This window comes from Octodon degus, unplaced genomic scaffold (genome assembly GCF_000260255.1).
Source record: "Octodon degus isolate 3935 unplaced genomic scaffold, OctDeg1.0 scaffold00157, whole genome shotgun sequence".
NCBI classification, from domain to species: Eukaryota; Metazoa; Chordata; class Mammalia; order Rodentia; family Octodontidae; genus Octodon; species Octodon degus.
The window spans coordinates 6,117,169-6,136,139 of record NW_004524733.1 but is presented as its reverse complement, the minus strand read 5'-3'; the positions used below and the strand labels follow the sequence as shown (position 1 = coordinate 6,136,139).

Genomic DNA, 18,971 nt, shown 5'->3' with positions numbered 1-18,971 from the left:
CGGAACCAGGGATTGAACTCAGGGACTTGTGCTTGCCAGGGAAGCGCTTATTCCACTGAGCCATCTCCCCGGCCCCAAGAACACAACTTTTTAAATTTAGCAAAAGCCAATTGTGTGTTTCACATTGAGCAGAGACAACCACAAATATGAGAAACCTGGGAGAGTCAATGAATAGTAGATTGTTACTTCTTCCTAAACACTTTAAAAAGAAAAGTATGGATTCAACTTGACTCAACCCCCAGGCCTGGCATATGTGTGGGACCTTTTGCTTGTTGGACTGTACTCCAGCCAGCCCCCTGGACCAGCGTGTGAGTGGGCCTTTCTTGTGATCACTGGAACCTCCTGCATCAGACAGGCCTGGTGTGGAACCCTGCAGCAGAACTCCCTGCACAGAGGCAAGGGGTGAGACACACACAACTAATCCAGGAGCAGAACATCTTTCCAGAGAGGCACAGCAGGTCCACTTCCACAGGCTTAAGCAAGAAGAAGTGCAGCACAGCAGCCAGACCCAAGCCAAGCCCAACTGGATGAGTTTGAACTTGGTAGATCTGGACCCAGTAAGCTGAGACACATTGCTAAACCCGTATCAATGAGAGCATCTACTCTCTTTCTCCCTTGATTGAGAGAGGGAGCAACAGGTAACCAGGGTGAACTTGTCTTCCTGGAAGCCAACAGGTACAAAAGTGGAGGTGATCAGACAGAACTTAGGGGAACTAATTTAAGTAGAAATTCCCAATCTAGTATCTGCTTAGTTATACGGGCATAATGTTTGCTCTTAGTGTCTAAATACAAACCAATTAGATACAAAAGTTTGTGAACTGCTGAATCTCTCTACCCATTATTAGTGTTGCTAATTACTATTGCTATCTAAATACAAAACTGTGCCTGCCTTAACCACATAATCTCACTTGGGTAACAATATCAGTACGTGATAAGGTTATAACTTCAGTAAAGCTCCACACCAAATGTCAGAAGACAGTGCTATACAAAATGACAAAAAGAAGGAGCAAAATGCATTCTCAGGACCTGAGCCCACCCAGAACAAGTGCAGGAGACACTAGACTAGAAGAAATTGAAAATCACACACCTGAAATCTCTGAAATAATACCATCTGAGTAAAGAAACAACTGCAAAAAGGTATAGAGTAAATCATATCAGAAATAAGCTCTGAAACAAAAAAGATATGATAACTATAATGAACAAATTACAAAGCACTTCTTTTTTTTCTTTGGCAGAACCAGGGATTGAACTCAGACCCTTGTGCTTGCCAGGGAAGCACTTATTCCACTAAGCCATCTGCCCAGCCCCACAAAGCACTTCTAAAGAAGACACTGATAAAAAGATAGAGGAGAATAGAATAATGATGGAATCCTGGAATGACCAATATAGGAAAGAAACAGAATGTATGAAGCAGATTCAAAAGATATACAGGAAATTACGACCTCAACCACAAGATAGAAAAACCATTTGAATGAAAGTTAAAATAGAGTTTCAGACCTTGAAGACACTTCTACAGCTAGTGAAAAGGTAAGGAAAGATCTGTGTGTGTGTGTGTGTGTGTGTGTGTGTGTGTGTGTGTGAACCGGGGATCGAATTCAGGCTTTTGCACTTGCCAGAGAAGCACTTATTCCACTGAGCCATCTCCCCAGACCTGAAAAGATCTCTTAAGAACAACTAGGATGCAGGAAAAAATAATCCAACATGGGCAAGATGATGTAAAGATGAACAATGTAAGACTAATAAGCATCAATGAGAAAGGAGTCAATACAAATGACATAAAAAGAATATGGGCAAAAATAAGAGCAAATAACTTCCCAAATATGGGGAAACAATCTGACATTCAGATAAACAAAGGATATAGAGCTCCAAATAACATCAAATGAATTGAAAACACACCCAGACATATAACAGTGAAGATCCCAGAAATCCAGCAAAAGAACAATATGCTAAAAACGACTAGAGAAAAGAAACATCACATTTAAAGGAAAACCCATCAGAATAACAGCAAATTTCTATTCACAAACCATCAAGTCAAGAAGAGCATGGAGCAGAGCACTTCAACACCTCCAAGAAAACGAATTCCAGCCGAGACTGCTATACTCTGCAAAACTCTCTTTCAGATATGATGGAGAAGTGGAATACTTCCATGACAAAGAACAACTAAAGAATGTTAGTATTCAAAGTGGTTAGGATAGATATATAGTTACATTTTCTTAATGAATAGAGTGACTTGTTCTAATGGTGTTTCTAAATAGGATATCATGTCCGCATCTTGTACAGCAATTAACCACTAGGAAGAATGTGTGCGATGTGTTAATTACTGAAACTGTCCTACCAATTTGATTTGAAACTGTCTCATTGCTATTTGTTTATCAATAAAATTATGGAAAAAAAGAATGTTATGATGACAAAGAAAACCCTACACAGACCACTAAAAGATATCCTAGAGAGGGACCAAAATTACTACAACTCTATGAATGAGAATGAAAAGAACCCAGCAAATAGTGCAAACAATTAAACACAGAAGAACAAGAGTAAACAACAACAGGTAAATGACATGTCAATCATAAGTCAATACATCTCAATTATAACCATCAATGTACATGGACTCAATTCACCAATTAAAAGAAATAGGCTGGCACAGTGGATTAGGAAGCAAAATCCAACAGTATTTTGTATACAAGAACCACACTTAACTCATAAAGAAATTCATAGGCTGAAAGTCGAAGAATGGAAAACAATGCTACATGCACCAGCCCCTCAGAATAAAGCAGAGGTAGCAATCCTTTTTGCAGACAGTCTCAACTTCAAACCAAGAATGATCAAACAAAATAAAGAAGGCAACTACATACTGGTTAGGAGAAAAATTCAAGAGGAAGAGGTAACACTCATAAATATGTATGCACCAAACAGGGATTCACCCAACTATATAAGACAAAGCTTAATGAACATGAAAAATCTAATATACAATACCACAATCTTAACAGGAGATCTGACTACCCTCTTATCCCAAAATGACAGTTCAAGCAGACAAAAAATTAGCAAATATGTACCAGAACTGAACCAGAACTTAGAACAAATAGACTTAGTAGATATATGCAGAGAGTTCCATCCAACCACAGGTGAATACACATTTTCTTGAGCTGCATATGGGACATTTTCTAGACTAGGCCACATACTAGTGCATAGATCATTCATAAGTATACGCAAGAAAAGAGAAATTATCACATGCATATTGTCTGACCACAGTGCAGGGAAACTGGAAATAAATGACAAAAGATACCAGAAAAACCCCCCAAATACATGGAAATTAAACAACACCTTCCTCAGCAACCAATGGGTTACAGATGAAATTTAAGAAGAAATTAAACAATATCTACAATTCAGTGGAAATTCAAACACAACTTATCGGAATTTATGGGATGCAATGAAAGCAGTTCTTAGAGGGAAATTAATAGCTGTGAACTCAATATTAGGAAAACAGAGCATAAACAAATAAATACCCTAATGATGCACCTCAAACATCCAGAAAAAGAAGAGCAAACAAACTCAAAGCCAAGCATGGGAGGAAATTATAAAGATTAGGGCAGAAATTAATGCATTCGAGACGAAGAAAACAATACAAAGAATTAATGAATCAAAAAACTGGTTCTTTGAAAGATTAAATAAAATTGACAAGCCCCTAGCTAGTCTCATCAAAAAGAGGGAAGAAAAACTCACATTCAAGCGATAAGCAATGAAAAGGGTGAAATTACCACAGATCCTGTGAAAATTCAGAAGATTATCAATAGCAATTTTGAGACACTTTACTCTCACAGAATCCAAGACACAGAGGAAGTGAACAGATTCCTAGAAAAGTACAAATTACCAAAACTGAATCAAGAGGATATAAGAACTCTCAATAACCTAATAACAGACAATGAAATTCTAATTGTAATAAAAAACCTACTGACAAAGAGAAGTCCAGATACTGATGAATTTCCAGCTGAGTTCTCCAAGAAATTTACAGAAGATATAATCCCAATACTCCTCAAACTCTTCAATGAAATGGAAAAGGAAACAAGTCCTTTTCCATTTAATACATTCCATATAATACATTCCTGGAGGCAAGTATTATACTGATACTAACACCAGAGAAAGATGTAAGTAAAAAAGAGAACTACAGGCCAATCTCCCTCATGAACATAGATGCAAAAATCCTCAGTAAAATCCTAGCAAATAGAATACAGCAAATCATCAAGAAGATTATACACCATGACCAGGTAGGATTCATCCCAGGGATGCAAGGATGTAGCAACATACACAATCCATAAATGTAATACACTATGCCACTAGAGCCAAATTCAAAAACTGCATGATCATCTCAAGTGATGCAGAAAGGCTTTTGACAAAGTTGAAAATTCAATCCTGTTCAAAGTCCTACAGAAAATTGGCATAGGTGGCCTCTACCTCAATTTGACAAAAGCCATCTATGACAGTCACATGGCCAACATAATTCTAAATGGGGAAAAACTGAAATCTTTTACTCTCAGATCACTTATAAGACAAGAATATACTCTCTCATTACTTCTATTCAATATAGTTCTGGAATCATTTGCTAGAGCCATTGGAAAGAGAGAGAAATAAATGGAATAAGAATAAGTAAAGAAGAAGTTAAACTATCATTATTTGAAGATGGCATGATACTCTACTTGGAAGACCTAAAAAACCTCCACCAAGAAGCAACAAGAATTAATACACAAATTCAGTAGCATAGTTGGATACAAAGTCAATACCCAAAAGTCCATAGCATTCCTTTACACAGATAACAAACACACTAAGAGGGAAACTATAGAAATAATACCTTTTAAAATAGCACCTTTCAAGATCAGTGAAGACTGAGGACATAGGAGAACCCATACTGTAACATCCTGTAATTCAGTGGTGTCCCAAATTTTCTGATCAAAGAGATTATGGGGCCACAGAGGAAAGTGATCGATGATGTATAGTGTGCCTAAGGAGAGTCACATGGAGAGAAAACTTTCTCTCAGGCTTTCACAGAGAGCAAATTCGTCAAGCAATGGCTGTGACACATTCAGATGGCTGAGAGTGAAAAAGGATCTACAAACTGTGGTACAGGGTTTCAGGGTAAATCCTGAGGGGATTTGACTGACCTTGTCAGTTACAGAAGTTACATTTTTAGATATATAAGTCTTGTTTTAACTTGTTCTTAGTCATCCAGCAGAAAAGTATAACCATGAGGTATAAGAAGTAATGCCACATTAATATGCTGAGCTGTAAAAGGCTCAAGTGAATAACTTCTGACAATTGCCAGTTCTGCTGATAAGCCACTACTGCTATGGACTATTGGAATTATATTGGGCTGTTTGCTGAATTTGAGTACCTACAATCTTTAGACTGGTTTCAAGTATGAAAAGCTCTTTTAAAGACTTCTGCAAATACAGCTTCATCTAACTGCAGTGGAACAGCCATCTCTGAGAACACAAAATGAAAAAGGGGGATATATTGGGAGCACCAACGCTAGGAAGTCAATCAAATATGTGTACGTGGGAGTTGGCCCAGTGCCTAAAGCAAACAAGCTACCTCATTCCTGAGATAAGCATCCTGTCTAGTTAAGTTTTGCTATCAGTTGCTAGGCAACCTAGTGTCATGCGTCACTAACTTCACAAAAGTGTAAAGGACTGTTTTTTTGTGGAAAAGAAGAGAAAAATATATGTATACACAAGAGAGTTATGATAGATATGTAGCTACTTTTTCTTAGCTCATTGAGAATAAATTTTGTACTAATATTGTTTCAAAAAGATATCATGTTTGCATCTTGTCCTGTGAATAATTAATAAGAAGATAACAATATGCAATGTATTAATTATTGTAACTATACTACTTACCTCTTTTGAAACTGTTTCATTGTCATTTTATCTTTGTTTCTCATTGAATTTAGAAAGAGTATTTTTCATGTTATGAGGGACAGATATCTTGTGTTCAAAAATGAACTTTTGAAATCACTAGTAGTTCTTTTTTATTTTTTGGCTGAACTAGGGATTAAACTCAGGCCTTTGCACTTGCCAGAGAAGCATTTATTCCACTGCACCATCTCCCCAGCCCTAGTAGTCCTTTCTTACAGAAATAAATATTTCTTATGGTTTAAATTGCACATCACATGCTATGCTACTTGGTATCGCCCAAGATGTAATCATCCTTTGTCTGACATATCCATCCTGTATACACTACATGCCCATTAGTTACATGTTAGCCATCTCAGTTATCAGATAAACTCTCACAATGGGATCATAAGGCTTGTGTAAACCAGTAAACCTTATTTTACTTAATAATGACCCTAGAACAAGCAAGTAGTGATGAAGGCAACTCACATGTGCAAAACAGAAGCTGTTTCCTCTAAGTGAAAAGATAAATATTCTTAACTTAATATAGAAAAAAAATCACATGCTTAAGCTGCTAATATCTGTGCTTCTATTGTTTATATCTAGATGTCTCCTCAAAGCCTCATGTGCTCCTAGGTGGGTTTTTTGGGAGGTAACTGCATCATTGTGCACAATACTCACCAGTTGATTAGTGCATGATGAGTTTATAGCTAAATGTGATGTGACATGTGAAGCCTGGTTGGAGAAAGTGAGTTATTGAGGGGTGTGGCCTAGAAGACGGCCTCCCTCATTTTTAATCCCTGTTTGCTTCCTACTGCCATGCCATGGACTATTTAACATTTACCATGCCTCTGTGGTAAGCCACCCTGCCTTGGAGCCACCTGACTTTGGACTGGAACGTTTATAGCTGTGACCACAAATAAATCTTTCCTAGAGGCTTCCAGCAATATAATGGAGTGGTAATTAGCAGCAAATAAGGCTTTCTGAGACTCAGAATCCAGATACCAGAAGATAACAACTTTGGGAAGTAAGAAGGAGAGAGATGGATTCTTGGAACCCAGAAAAGATCTGAAGGTAGAACTGGATCCCACCAAGAAAGTGAAGAGACAAACCTCAGTGCAAAAACAGACGTAGCAACCTGCACTTTCTCCCTGCAAACCTGCTCATGGCATGAGAGGGAGGCTCAAATTTACAGAGATACAGTGAAGGCAGATGACTCCAGAGGCCACCAAGGAAAACCCAGAGGATGACCACAGGCTTGGAGTCACAGTGAAATTCCTTTGTTTCTTTATTCCTGATTTTGTTTCACTATGAGTGTAAAAATTGTTTTTAGTTTAGTTTTGTCCTTTTTTTGTTTTTCTTTTTTTCCTGTCCCTCCTGTCTCCTTCACAAGTTTATGAAAGCTTAGGGAAGCTTCCTCTGTGCTTTAGCCTTGCTTCTGATCTGTTTGTCTTCATTTACTTCTCTATATTTTGCCCTTATCCCCTTTAAATTTTCTCCCCTGAGAGTAAAATTGCTCTATTAAGGGAATTTTTCTGGGGGGGATACTGGGAATCAAACTCAGGATCTTGCACTTGCCAGACAGGTGCTTGTGCTGCTGAGCTATATCCTCAGCCTTAGGGGATATGCACTGTATATAATTTTCTGATATTTAAGATTTTGTTATATAACTACAAATCTTGTACCTGTGTTTAAAGATGGCAAATTAACAGGTATAACAGTTTTTCATTTTCTAGCTTATGCATGATATTAGTGTTATTACAGATTGTACTACTTTAGACAAGGTGACGCAGTTGTGCTCTTTTGTTCTTTACTATATGCCAATTATGAGATTGTATGGCATCATAAATAATACCATAGTCCATAAAAACTGAATGCTTGGACAAATAGACAGCAAATTCTCATTTTTAATAAATTAAAATTGCAGTATCACAGGACACACTCAAAAACTAAAATCCAGAGACATCAAGAAGACATCTCTGAAAAACAAGCATTTCCTAAGGAGCTTTTGGTCTCAGTAATAAATCTAATTACCATAGGCAATTTAGGAGCATCAGCACAGAAAACAAATTTTTAAAAAACAAAATGAGAAGATGCAAAAGCAAGGTGCAACCTCAGACTTGCAGCTTTACCAAGGCAATTACAAGAGCTATTGAGGTGGAAGAAATCAAAAGCCACCCAACTGAACCTTCTTAAATGGTAGTACAAGAATTAACAAAGCAGATAAATCAATCTCCTTAGAAAACAAAGCAGAAATAATTTCACAGATAACTAAGATGAAGATGACCGTAATGAAGGACATATTTAGTGAATCTAGAGTAGACAATATTTTTAAAAAGAGGATCGTAGGAGAATAATGGAAACCAAGAACGCACAACATGAGAAATAGATTTTATGAAACAAATTCAGACAATAAATGCATATGGAAGATGAAATAAACTCTGATACAGTTGTTAAGGGGACCTCTATACTCCACTGTCACTGATAGCCAGATCAACTAGAAAAAAATAATAGAAATATCAGAGCTGAACCAAATTTTGAACAAATGGACTTAGGAGATGCTTATAGTGTTTTACCCAACAACAACAGAATTTGTATTCTTCTCTGCTGTACATGGTACTTTCCCCAAAGTAGACCATATACTAGCTCATAGGACATACTTAAGTAAATGCAAAGTAATTTAAATTATTTCATGCATATTAACAGATCATAGTGCAATGAAATTGGAAATCAGTTGCAAAATAAACCAGAAAAACTGCATAAACATATGGAAATTAGCATCCACCAGAACAACCAAAGGTCACAGATGAAATGAAAGAATAATTTAGGCACTTTCTATGATTAGGCAATAATGCCAATACAAAATGTTGTAACTTACAGGATGCAATGAAAGCAGTTCTTTGTGGGAATTTTTTTGTGGTGAATCCACACATCAGAGAAACAGAGTGACCTTAAATAAATATCCTGATGTTGAAATTCAAGCTTCTAGAAGAGGAAGAGCAAGTTAAACCCAAAGTGAATACATTGGAGGAAATTATAAATATCAGAGGATAAATTGATGCAATTGAGACTAAGACAATAATATAAAGAATTAATAAATCTAAGAGCAATTTCTTTGAAAGATTAAATAAAATAGACACACCCTTAAACAATTTTATCAAAACAAAGAAGGAAAATATGCAAATCATGAAAAAGGGTGAAATCAAAACAGATCGTGCAGAAATCCAAATCATTAATGCCTTCTTCAAGAACCTGTACTCTAACAAGATGTGTAAGTTCTTTAGAGAAGAACTAATGCTACCACTCTTCAAACATTTTAATGAAATGGGAAGGGCATCAGTACTTCTTAAATCATTCCCTGAAGCAAGAAAACTTACCCTTATGCCAAAACCAGAGAAGGATCCAACCCAAAAGAACAACTACAGGCCAATCTCCCTAATGAACATAGATGAAAAATCCTTAGTAAGATACTGGAAAATAGAATGCAGCAAATCATTAAGAACATTGTACACCATGACCAAATAAGATTCATCCCAAGGATACAGGGATGATTTAACTTGTGCAAATTGAGAAATTAAATACACCACATTAACAAAATCAAGGACAAAAACCACATCCTGTCAATAGATGCAGAACAAGTGTTTTACAAGTTCTATACTCATTCATGACAAAATCCTATAAAAATTGGATATATGGTCTTCAGTTCAATGAAATAAGGGCCATAAATGACAAACCAACAGCTAACATCATATTAAATGGTCAGAAATTGAAAGATTTCAATCTAAAATCAGGAACAAAACAAGAAGGCCCACTGTCAACATTCCTATTCAATGTTGTTCTGGAAGCATTAACCAGAGAAATTTGGCAAGAGAGAGAACTAAAAGGAATAAGTTTCAGAAAAGAGAAATTAAATTATAATTTTTTGAGCATGACATGATTCTCTACACAGAAGACCCCAAAACTTCACTGAAAGACTTTTAGATTGAATAGTCAAATCCTGTATCATAGCATAATAAAAAATCAGTACTCAAAAATCAATAACATTCCTGTTCACAAATAAAAATCTCACTGTGAAAGAAATTAGGGAAACAACCTTTCACAATAGCATCAAGAAGAGTGAACTACTTAGGAGTCAAATAAAGGAAGTTAAAGAACTTTACATTGAAAACTACAGTACTATGAAACATGAGATCAAAGAGGACATCAAATAATGGAGAGTGATTGCCTGTTCTTATATTGGCAGAAAACATATATTGTAAAAATGTTCATACATTTTACAATCTGTATATCATATTGTAAAAACTAGTATAAAATTGAATGTAATTGTGATAAAAATTCTAATAATATACCTTACAGAAATAGAAAAAGTCTTAAAATTCATTTGGAGCCAGAAGAGACCTAGAACAGCAAAAACAGTTCTGGGCTACAAAGGCAAGGGAGGGGGCATCCCATTCTCTTACTTTAAATTATACTGCAAAGCTACTATGACAAAAGCAGCATGGTACCAAAAAATAGACCTAATGACCAACAGAACAGATTAGAAGATGCAGAAAAAACTCCAAATATACTCAGGTAACTTATCTTTGACAAAACGGACAAACACTTTCACTGACTGAATTACAGCCTCTCTAATAAATGGTGCTGGAAAAACTGTTTTTCCATAATGCTGAGGATTAAACATAGACCCATATCTCACACCAGGCATTAAACTAAAATCAAAATGTATCAAAGATATAAATATTAAAACAGAAACACTAAATATGCTGGAAGATAGAATAAGTGGGACTCTTTAAGTTTATTGGTAGTTTTTTAGGTATACATAATGTTGATATTCATTATAGGGAATTTATACTTGTAAATGATACTTGATTCTTTTTGTTTCCATTCTCTTACTCTCCTTTGAATACCTCTTCCCTTCCTTATTTACAAAAGCTTTGTTTCCATTTTTCTTTCTTTTCTCATTATTCTTTCTTTTCACTTCCTTCATTCCCCCTCTACCCCTCTAATTCCCCTTTTGAAGATATAGGTGTAGGAAAGACTTTATGAACAAAAGCATTATTGCATAAGAAATATTGTAAAGAATCAACAACTGGGATCTTATAAAAAAGCTTCTGCACAGCAAAATAAACCAACAAGAGAATGATGAGACAACCCACAGAATTGGAAAAAAATTTAGGAGCCATGCCTCAAACTACTAATAAATAGAATAATAAAAGAAGTAAAAATATCAGATCCCCAAATTTAAAGACTGAAAAAATGAACATATTATATGCAGTTTTCAGGAAAAGGAGTTAACTGGTAAGTCCCTCAAGGCAGTATAGGCAAACAACATTTAATACAAGATTTTGGTACTTTTTTAGAATGTAGGCATGCTGTCTGGAACTGAACATTTCTGAAGAGGTGGCCCTGGTAATGTAGACTGTTTTCCTACATTTATATACAAAAGAAAAAGCAAACATCTTCCAGAAAAGAAAGCTACCAGCATTTCTTTGCAACCCCTTTAAAGGCCCATCCAGTCCTCAAGCCAAGGACCTGAAGGCTGCTTATATGAACAAACACTGAGACACTGCTTTTCAGAGAACAAGATTTGCTTCATTACTGATCCCCACTTACTATCAGAGGTATATGGGCAGAGACCAAAGCCTAAACCAATCTGTATGTGTAAAAATAAAGTAAAAACAAAAAAATATGAGTATATGAAATAAACACGTATTTCTTAGATGACAAAGTACAAACAGCAAATAAATACTTGAAAATATGTTCAGCATCACTGGTAATTTGATAAATGAAAAGTAAAACAACATGAGATTTCATCTCATTCCAGAAACAATGGTTGTCATGAAGAAACCACTACCAAATGCTGGGAAGGTTCTGGGGAAAAGGAACATTTTTCCATTGTTGATGGTAGTGTAAATTGGTACAACAAAAATGGAAATCCTCATGGTGATTCCTTAAAAGACTAAAATTAGGTGTTCCATTTGACTCAATTATTCTGTTTCTTCTTATCTTCTTAAAATATCTATAATGCATCATGCCATACTGATATATAAACACCCATATTTATAGCACCACATTTTGTAATAACTAAATCTTGAAAACAGCCTTGATGTCCAACAACAGATGAATAGATACAGAAGATATGGTTTTTACATACAATGGAGTACTACTCTGCCATAAAGAAGAATAAACTTGAAATATTTTTAGATAAATGGATGCATCTTGATACCATGCCTTTATTTTTTCCATAATTTTATTGAGAAATAAGTAGCAATGAGACAGTTTCAGATCGAATTGGTAGGAGAGTTCCAATAATTAACACATTGCATACTGCCTTCCTAGTGGTTATTTGTTGTACAAGATGCAGGCATGATATCCTATTTACAAACACTATTAGAACAAATTCCTCTATTCCTTGAATTAAGAGAACGCAGCTATATATCTATTCTAAACATTTTGAATACACAGATACAGAATGGTTATTCATCAATTTCTCCTTTTCTTGTTTAGTTCCATCGTTTAAATATTATAGGTATGTGAACTCAGCAAAATATTCCAAAAAAGTCCAGTAGTCCATAATAGTACTGGGTCTTCCACTTGACTGGCAATGTCAAAAGTTGTTGACCTGAGTCCCCTACAGCTCAACATAACAACATGGCTTTATTTCTTGTACTTCGTTTTTATACTTTTCTGCTGGATGGTTAAGACCAAGATAGAGCAAAACCCATGTAACAAGAATTGTAGCTTTTGGATCTGACAAGGTCGGTGAAATCCCCTCAGGATTTATCCTGAGATCCTGTACCTCAAATTGTAAATCCTTTGTCAGTGACAGCCATGTGGATGAGTCATGGCCATTGCTTGGCCAATTTGCTTTCTGTGAAAGCCTGAGAGAATGTTTTCTCTCCATGTCACTTTCCTTGGGCACACTCTACATCATCGATCATTTTCCTCTTAAGCCCCCATAATCTCCTTGATCTGAAAATTTGGGACACTACTGAGTTACATGATGTTACAGTACAGGTTCTCATGTGTCCTGAGTCTTAATGGACCTTGGAAGGCTAGGGCCAAAATGTTGGCTTTCTTTGCAGCCTTTGTTTTCCTCAAATTTTTGATCTGAAAACTTAGGTTGTAAATCCTCCAGAAGAGAAGCTTATTGTTATTACCATACAACCTAGGCTGTTAAGCTTAACCTCACTATCTGTCTGAATATCAAACATCTTAGGCATAACATGGAACAGGTATTTTTCATCAAGTATTGATATGTTAAAAGTTGAGTCCCTACAGAATATGACAAACAATTTAAATAATTAAAATATATATATATATATATATATATATATTTTGTGTGTGTGTGTGTGTGTGTGTGTGTGTGTGTGTTTTGCTCCTTGAATGTCTTCAGGGCACTTTTGCATGGCTGGAGTGTTGTGGGGATCGAACTACAGCAAACTGAGGCTGCCAGCATTGTGGAAGCAGCCACTTAAAGAACTGAGCTAGGGCTGGCCCCCCTAAAATATATTTTAAAATGGGAAAAAATAATTATATATGTTTACGCAAGTCCAGAAATCTGACCATATACAACATTGTTGCAGGACAGTCCCACAACACTCCTTTTCCTGTCTCCTGCCTTCGTTGATACCATGCCTTTAAATGAAATAAATGAACACATGTGTTTAAATATGTTTTTTTTGTGTGTGAGAAACCAAAAGTGTAATTAAAGTTGAAGATAGATATTGGGAAATAGGAAGAAAATGCTCAAATGAGAAGGGGAACAAGGGAGGGAAGAAGGGAATGGGAAGGGAAGCAGAAGGGAAAAAAGAATATTGAAAGAAAAAAACTGAAGGAAAGTTTTTGTAAATAAGGAGGAAGAAGAAGATTTTATGGGAGAAGAGAGGATTCATATGATGAATGTGATCATTATGTCTATCAAAACTGTACCAATAATATTAAATTTAAAACAAAGTAAACCTTTCCTCCTTTAAGTTGTGGACCTCAGGTATTATGTCCCACCAACAGAAAGTAACTGAGACATATGCTAAGAATCACTCTTCTTTGAAACTGTGAAGAAAGAAGAACTCTGCTAGCTTGACAATAACACCCTACACAGCAAAAGTTATGATACAGTACATGATAGGTGCTTCTTTAGCAAAGAAAAGGCATTAAATTATAGTTTCATTAAATATAAGCATGGGTTCAGGTATCCATTGGAGTTCTTGCCATGTATTCCCTGTCAATAAGGAGGATTTCTGTTTTGGAGGAAACAACCTTTTGCAAAATTCTTAGAGAGAAAATGCTCCCTAGAGGTCTATTTCCTTTTTTTGTTATTGTCATTATAGAAAGTACACAGACTGTTAATTCAAAAGTGAGCCTGGATTACTGGATTTGTGGAATCATAAATACAGGGGGAACTGTCAGATTTGTCACTGTAATAAGCTTCCAAAAATCTGTGCCTTTGCAAATTAAGGAGATGATTTCTAGCTATGCTGTGGAAAGTGATGTTGTTATTAGAGTCTTCATCTTTTTAATCAACTGGGATAATTATTGGGCTTTGCCCTGAGAATCCCCAGATCTGTGTCCTTGGTGGTTGGCCTCTATGGACAGTACCAATCAGACTCCCTTTCCTTCTGTTTCCCAGTTGTATTTGGGAACAGGCTGGAGATTGGAGGAGGAGAAAGAACATAATTTGTTTATTTACTTTATTTTGTTTATTTCATCCAGGGCTTGTCTCCTTTCTTACATTTCTTATTAATAGTCAAGTTTCTCTACAGTCTTAGATCCACCTGGGCAACAGCTATTCCACAACTCTAGATTTTACTGTTTTCTAGTGTTATGATTCTGTATTTTAACCTTTGGACTATCCACTGTTGTTTCTTTAATTCTGCTCATAGCCTTCAAGTGTACTCTTCATTTAGCCTATGTAGATTAACTCTTTGTATGCAATGCTTCTTTCCTATTGAGATCTTAATCATCACTCTATCATAACCCAGGTAACCTTTCTAGGTGTTGTTTGTCTCTCTAGTGGTAGCAGGAATAAATTAAGGCAAGACAACAGGGAGAATCACTTCCAAGACTTTTCCTTACTCCTAATACTTGGTTCTGATAGACATCATGACCTTTGTCTGGATTACATTTTTGTATCCACATTTTAAAATTTGAGCTCAGTCTCTCTCTACTTTTTTCATCCAAACTTTTGATGTTTCCTCTCTAGGAGTCCAGGGATACCTGTTTGCTCCTTCACTCTTTACAGTTTACCTTGAACTCAGACCTGTCAACTGTTTCTTATCTAGCTGATATGATGGAATGGTGGATAGTGCATGTTTTGATCCAGTTAGACTTATGTTCCAGTTCCAGTTTTGCTATTACCCCATCTGGAACTTCAGTTCTATCACCTGTGAAATGGTGATGAATAATGCCTTTCTAGGGTTTTAATCAACATTAAAAATCAATACAGTTGGGCAAGAGAGATAGCTCAGTGCACTAAGCACCTGCTTAGGCAAACTCAGGGACCAGGGTTTGATCCCTGGCACTACATGCCATGCTCGCCCTGTCCCCGGGGTGTGCTGGGCCAACAACCAATTGTGGTGGTGGTGGCACATGCCTACAACCCCAGCACTGGAAAGGCTAAAAACAAGAGGATCACCATGAATCCAAGCTGTGTAGCAAGAGCCTGTACCAAAAACATAAATAAAAAAAAATCAAGAAATTAGATTTACCATGGAGGAGCTCAATAAATGGCAAACCTTTTTTCTCCCAGGCAAGTCTTCTCAGTTTTCAGTACCACAAAATATCTGATTATTTTCCCTTTTTCTGATAATGAATTATTTTACATATGTGTAGACCACCTTTTCAAGAGTGTAGCTCTTTGAGGAAGGAAACCATGTTTCTATATAACAACTAGAGAATGACTATTCAGACCAGGAGGCTCTGCTGTATTCTAGAGAAGTAGTGATCTCAGAACCTGTTTGCAAAGAGAAAGATTGAATTTGATGAATAGTTTTTGTCTACTTTGAGAATAGAAATCTAATGTGCCTATTCATTCGTCTAGGCAGGGAAATATTTGAGACTGACTCCTCACGAAAAGATAAATAGAAATCATAAAGTACAATTTGAAAACTTTTGCTCCCAACTTATTTGAACTTAAAACATTTGATGAACACACATGTCTTGTGGCTGCCAACAGGTTCAACTCACAACTGGGATATCATTAAAGCCACAACCCCACAGGCACTATTCTACTTTGCTTGAGCTGTATGTTAATGAATACTTGTTTGTTCCCCTTCTCCAGTTGTTGCTGTGCATCTCAGTGCAAAACATTAGCTTACTATAGAATGACTGCTCTTTCACTTACATTGAAGTCATCCACATTACAGCAAAAGAGGACTTTAAGAACCCAAACCAATGGCACATATAGTAGTGATCAGCAATATTAAGAGGAAAACCATATCCATTCAGCGATCCAGCTTCATAATATGTGTTATGGAAGTTGTCTCAGAAAAACTGCTTAAAACTTCCCGCCAAAAATTGAGCAAAATAGGTAATCTGTGCCTATCCTGTCTGTGTTTTCCTGAGTAAGAGAGTCCTGCCAGTGTGAGAACTGTTGCTTCTATAGGTCCTAGAGTTTCAAGTTCATCCTTCAAGCCTTTTTAGCTTTCCTATTATATGTTGAACTCATCCTTGGGCATCTGGGAGAAGCAGAAGACATAATCTGTGCTCTCAAGGAACCAGATGAGTCTATCATATGAGACAATCAGCAGATACTATGGGGCTCTATGGAATGAAGAACCACAGTACATGAGACAGACACAAAGGAATCCTAGACTCTTAGAGAATGAAGGAGCCAATAAGCACTCAAGAGGAGGTACCCAATACATACTTCTTGATTAGGAACAGAAGGAAAGAATAAAGGAGAAGGATTTCATGTAATACAGAAGCTTGGACTCTGAAGATAGAATACTCAAAAGTCCAAGAAAACACAGAAGATGTTAGACCAGGGGAAGAGCCAGGAGGTGTGTGTGTTATAACTCTTTTTCCCAAAGGATGAAGAGCCAAAGAGAAATGATCAATTTCTTCAAGCTCTAGGACTTTCTTGGCCAAAAGTTGAGGGAAGAGAAGCCCAGCTGGACTGTGGTGTGGAGTATGATGGTGGTGTTCAAGTTTAGATTTAGCAACAACCACTGGATTTCATAGTACTTGCTTACTTCCAGGTCAGATTAAAAAGAGACTACAGGAGTTAGGAAATGAACATGCAAGCTCTAAATGAGCCATTCATCTCTGGTGAAGTCAGGAGGAATGGCAGAAACTTCCTACAGTTTGCTAGTTTCCCTCATCCCTGGTTCTGAGGAAAGTCATACTGTGAGTAGAGATTCTGGCTCATGTGGACATAGGAATGCAGCCCCTCAAAATGCCAAGAAGTAGTCAACTCCATTTACTTTGTTTTCCCACTAACCTATTTGGACATTTTCAGACTGTAATTGAATACAATATAGAAATTTGAAGGGTGACCTCTTGATACATGTAGCAAATAGAAATGAGCCTTCTAGTCTCCAAATCCACAAATGTCTACTAAATCCTGGAGGAAAATGGATCGAATAATAACACCGTTGAGGGCAGAGCTTTATGTTCCCTCTCTATCCCCAGAGTAGAGTGTTGGCACATAGCAAGAGCTCAAGAAATAGCTATACATTGGTGGTACACAAAGAATTAAAACTCTCTTCCTTTACACTAGTTATGTAGTATAACACAAGAAGATGTTCCATCTAGGGATTCCCAAACCGCTTTGATAAGGCCAGAAGAAACTCCTGGAGGCTGTTGTAAGAATAAAGGCAGGCTCTAGGGCCTCCCTCGAATAGACAAGTTGCCCTTTCTTCTCTTCTATACATTGATCTTCCATACAAGAGTGGTGTTCCTTAAACAAAATAGAAAACCACTGTTAAAGACAAACACAGTTCAGACTAAGGATTAAAAATGGAGAGAAGTGGAAAAGGACAGAACTAAAAAGTGATAGTAAGTTTCACATATAGTAAAGGCTGGTGAAATGTCACAATTGGAGCTCCAGCAGTGGGCTTACCACATTGCTAGATTATTAGTCACAGTTTCACAACTTAGGTCTTTAAATAACATAAAATGACCAAATCTAATGACCAAGTTACCAAAAGTTGAAGGGTGGTATCAAAGTGGAAAACAGATCTTGGACTTGATGAAATGAGAAAAGGAGATGTCTGCAATCTTCACATCCCCACTTATCTCCACCAGAGCAGAGGTCTACAGACAAGTGGAAGAGGCCACTTCTTAGAGATCTTTGGAGTGGTTACTTCATAAAAACTAAAAAGAAATTTACTCTGAAATGATGCGAGGCTGAAGACAACAAAATACTGAAACAAAATGTACTGAGTTGTCATTTAGAATCTTTCTATCTAATTTTGTGTATCTTAAGTTTTGTACATTGAGCATGCTTTTTTGTGGATATTTTTGTACACCTTAGAAGCAGTCCCACATCTTCAATCAAAGATCCCCTCAACCAATGAGATCTAATTCATTTGGCTAAGATTGTAATGGTTTCTTATGTATACACATGCTACTCCACATCACAACCATTTGACGTAGGCTACCTGAACTTGAGTCCAAGGGTAACTACGTGACTACTGACCTTCAAATCACACTACACATATCTCACAACTTGACTCCAATCAAGCACATGATACAGCACGTCACTAAGGCCCAAGTGCCTGAGCTACTAGGCAGATCTGGAGGGTGATACTAAAAATGCGTCTGTGGATACACTTACCGGAATCCCATCGATGCCAAGAAAGCCAGGAACTCCCACAGGACCCTAAAAAGAATAAGAGGAATGTAACACACATTTAGTTGCTGGTCATTAGATTTGGTCATGTTCAGATAGTGAGGTTAAGCTTAACAGTCTAGGTTGTAAGGTAATAACACTAAGCTTGTCTTCTGGATGGTTAACAACCTAAGTTTGCAGATCAAAATTAGAGAAAAAGGAGGGCCGCAATGAAAGTCAACATTTTGGCCCTAGCCTTCCAAGGTCAATTAAGACACAGGACATATGAGAACTTGTACTGTAACGTCATGTAACTC

The 18,971-nt window shown here is 36.7% G+C and overlaps 1 protein-coding gene across 4 annotated transcripts in view; it reads right to left on the bottom strand.

Annotated features, from left to right (window-relative positions):
- The window catches only part of Col4a6 (collagen type IV alpha 6 chain), a 496,212-nt gene that overhangs the window by 74,573 nt on the left and 402,668 nt on the right, over positions 1 to 18,971 (bottom strand). For all 4 annotated transcript variants that reach the window (XM_023702710.1, XM_023702711.1, XM_023702712.1 and 1 more), the window contains exon 5: positions 18,661 to 18,705. In XM_023702710.1, the coding sequence (XP_023558478.1) occupies positions 18,661 to 18,705 (45 nt within the window). The remainder of the gene's footprint in view (positions 1 to 18,660; positions 18,706 to 18,971) is intronic.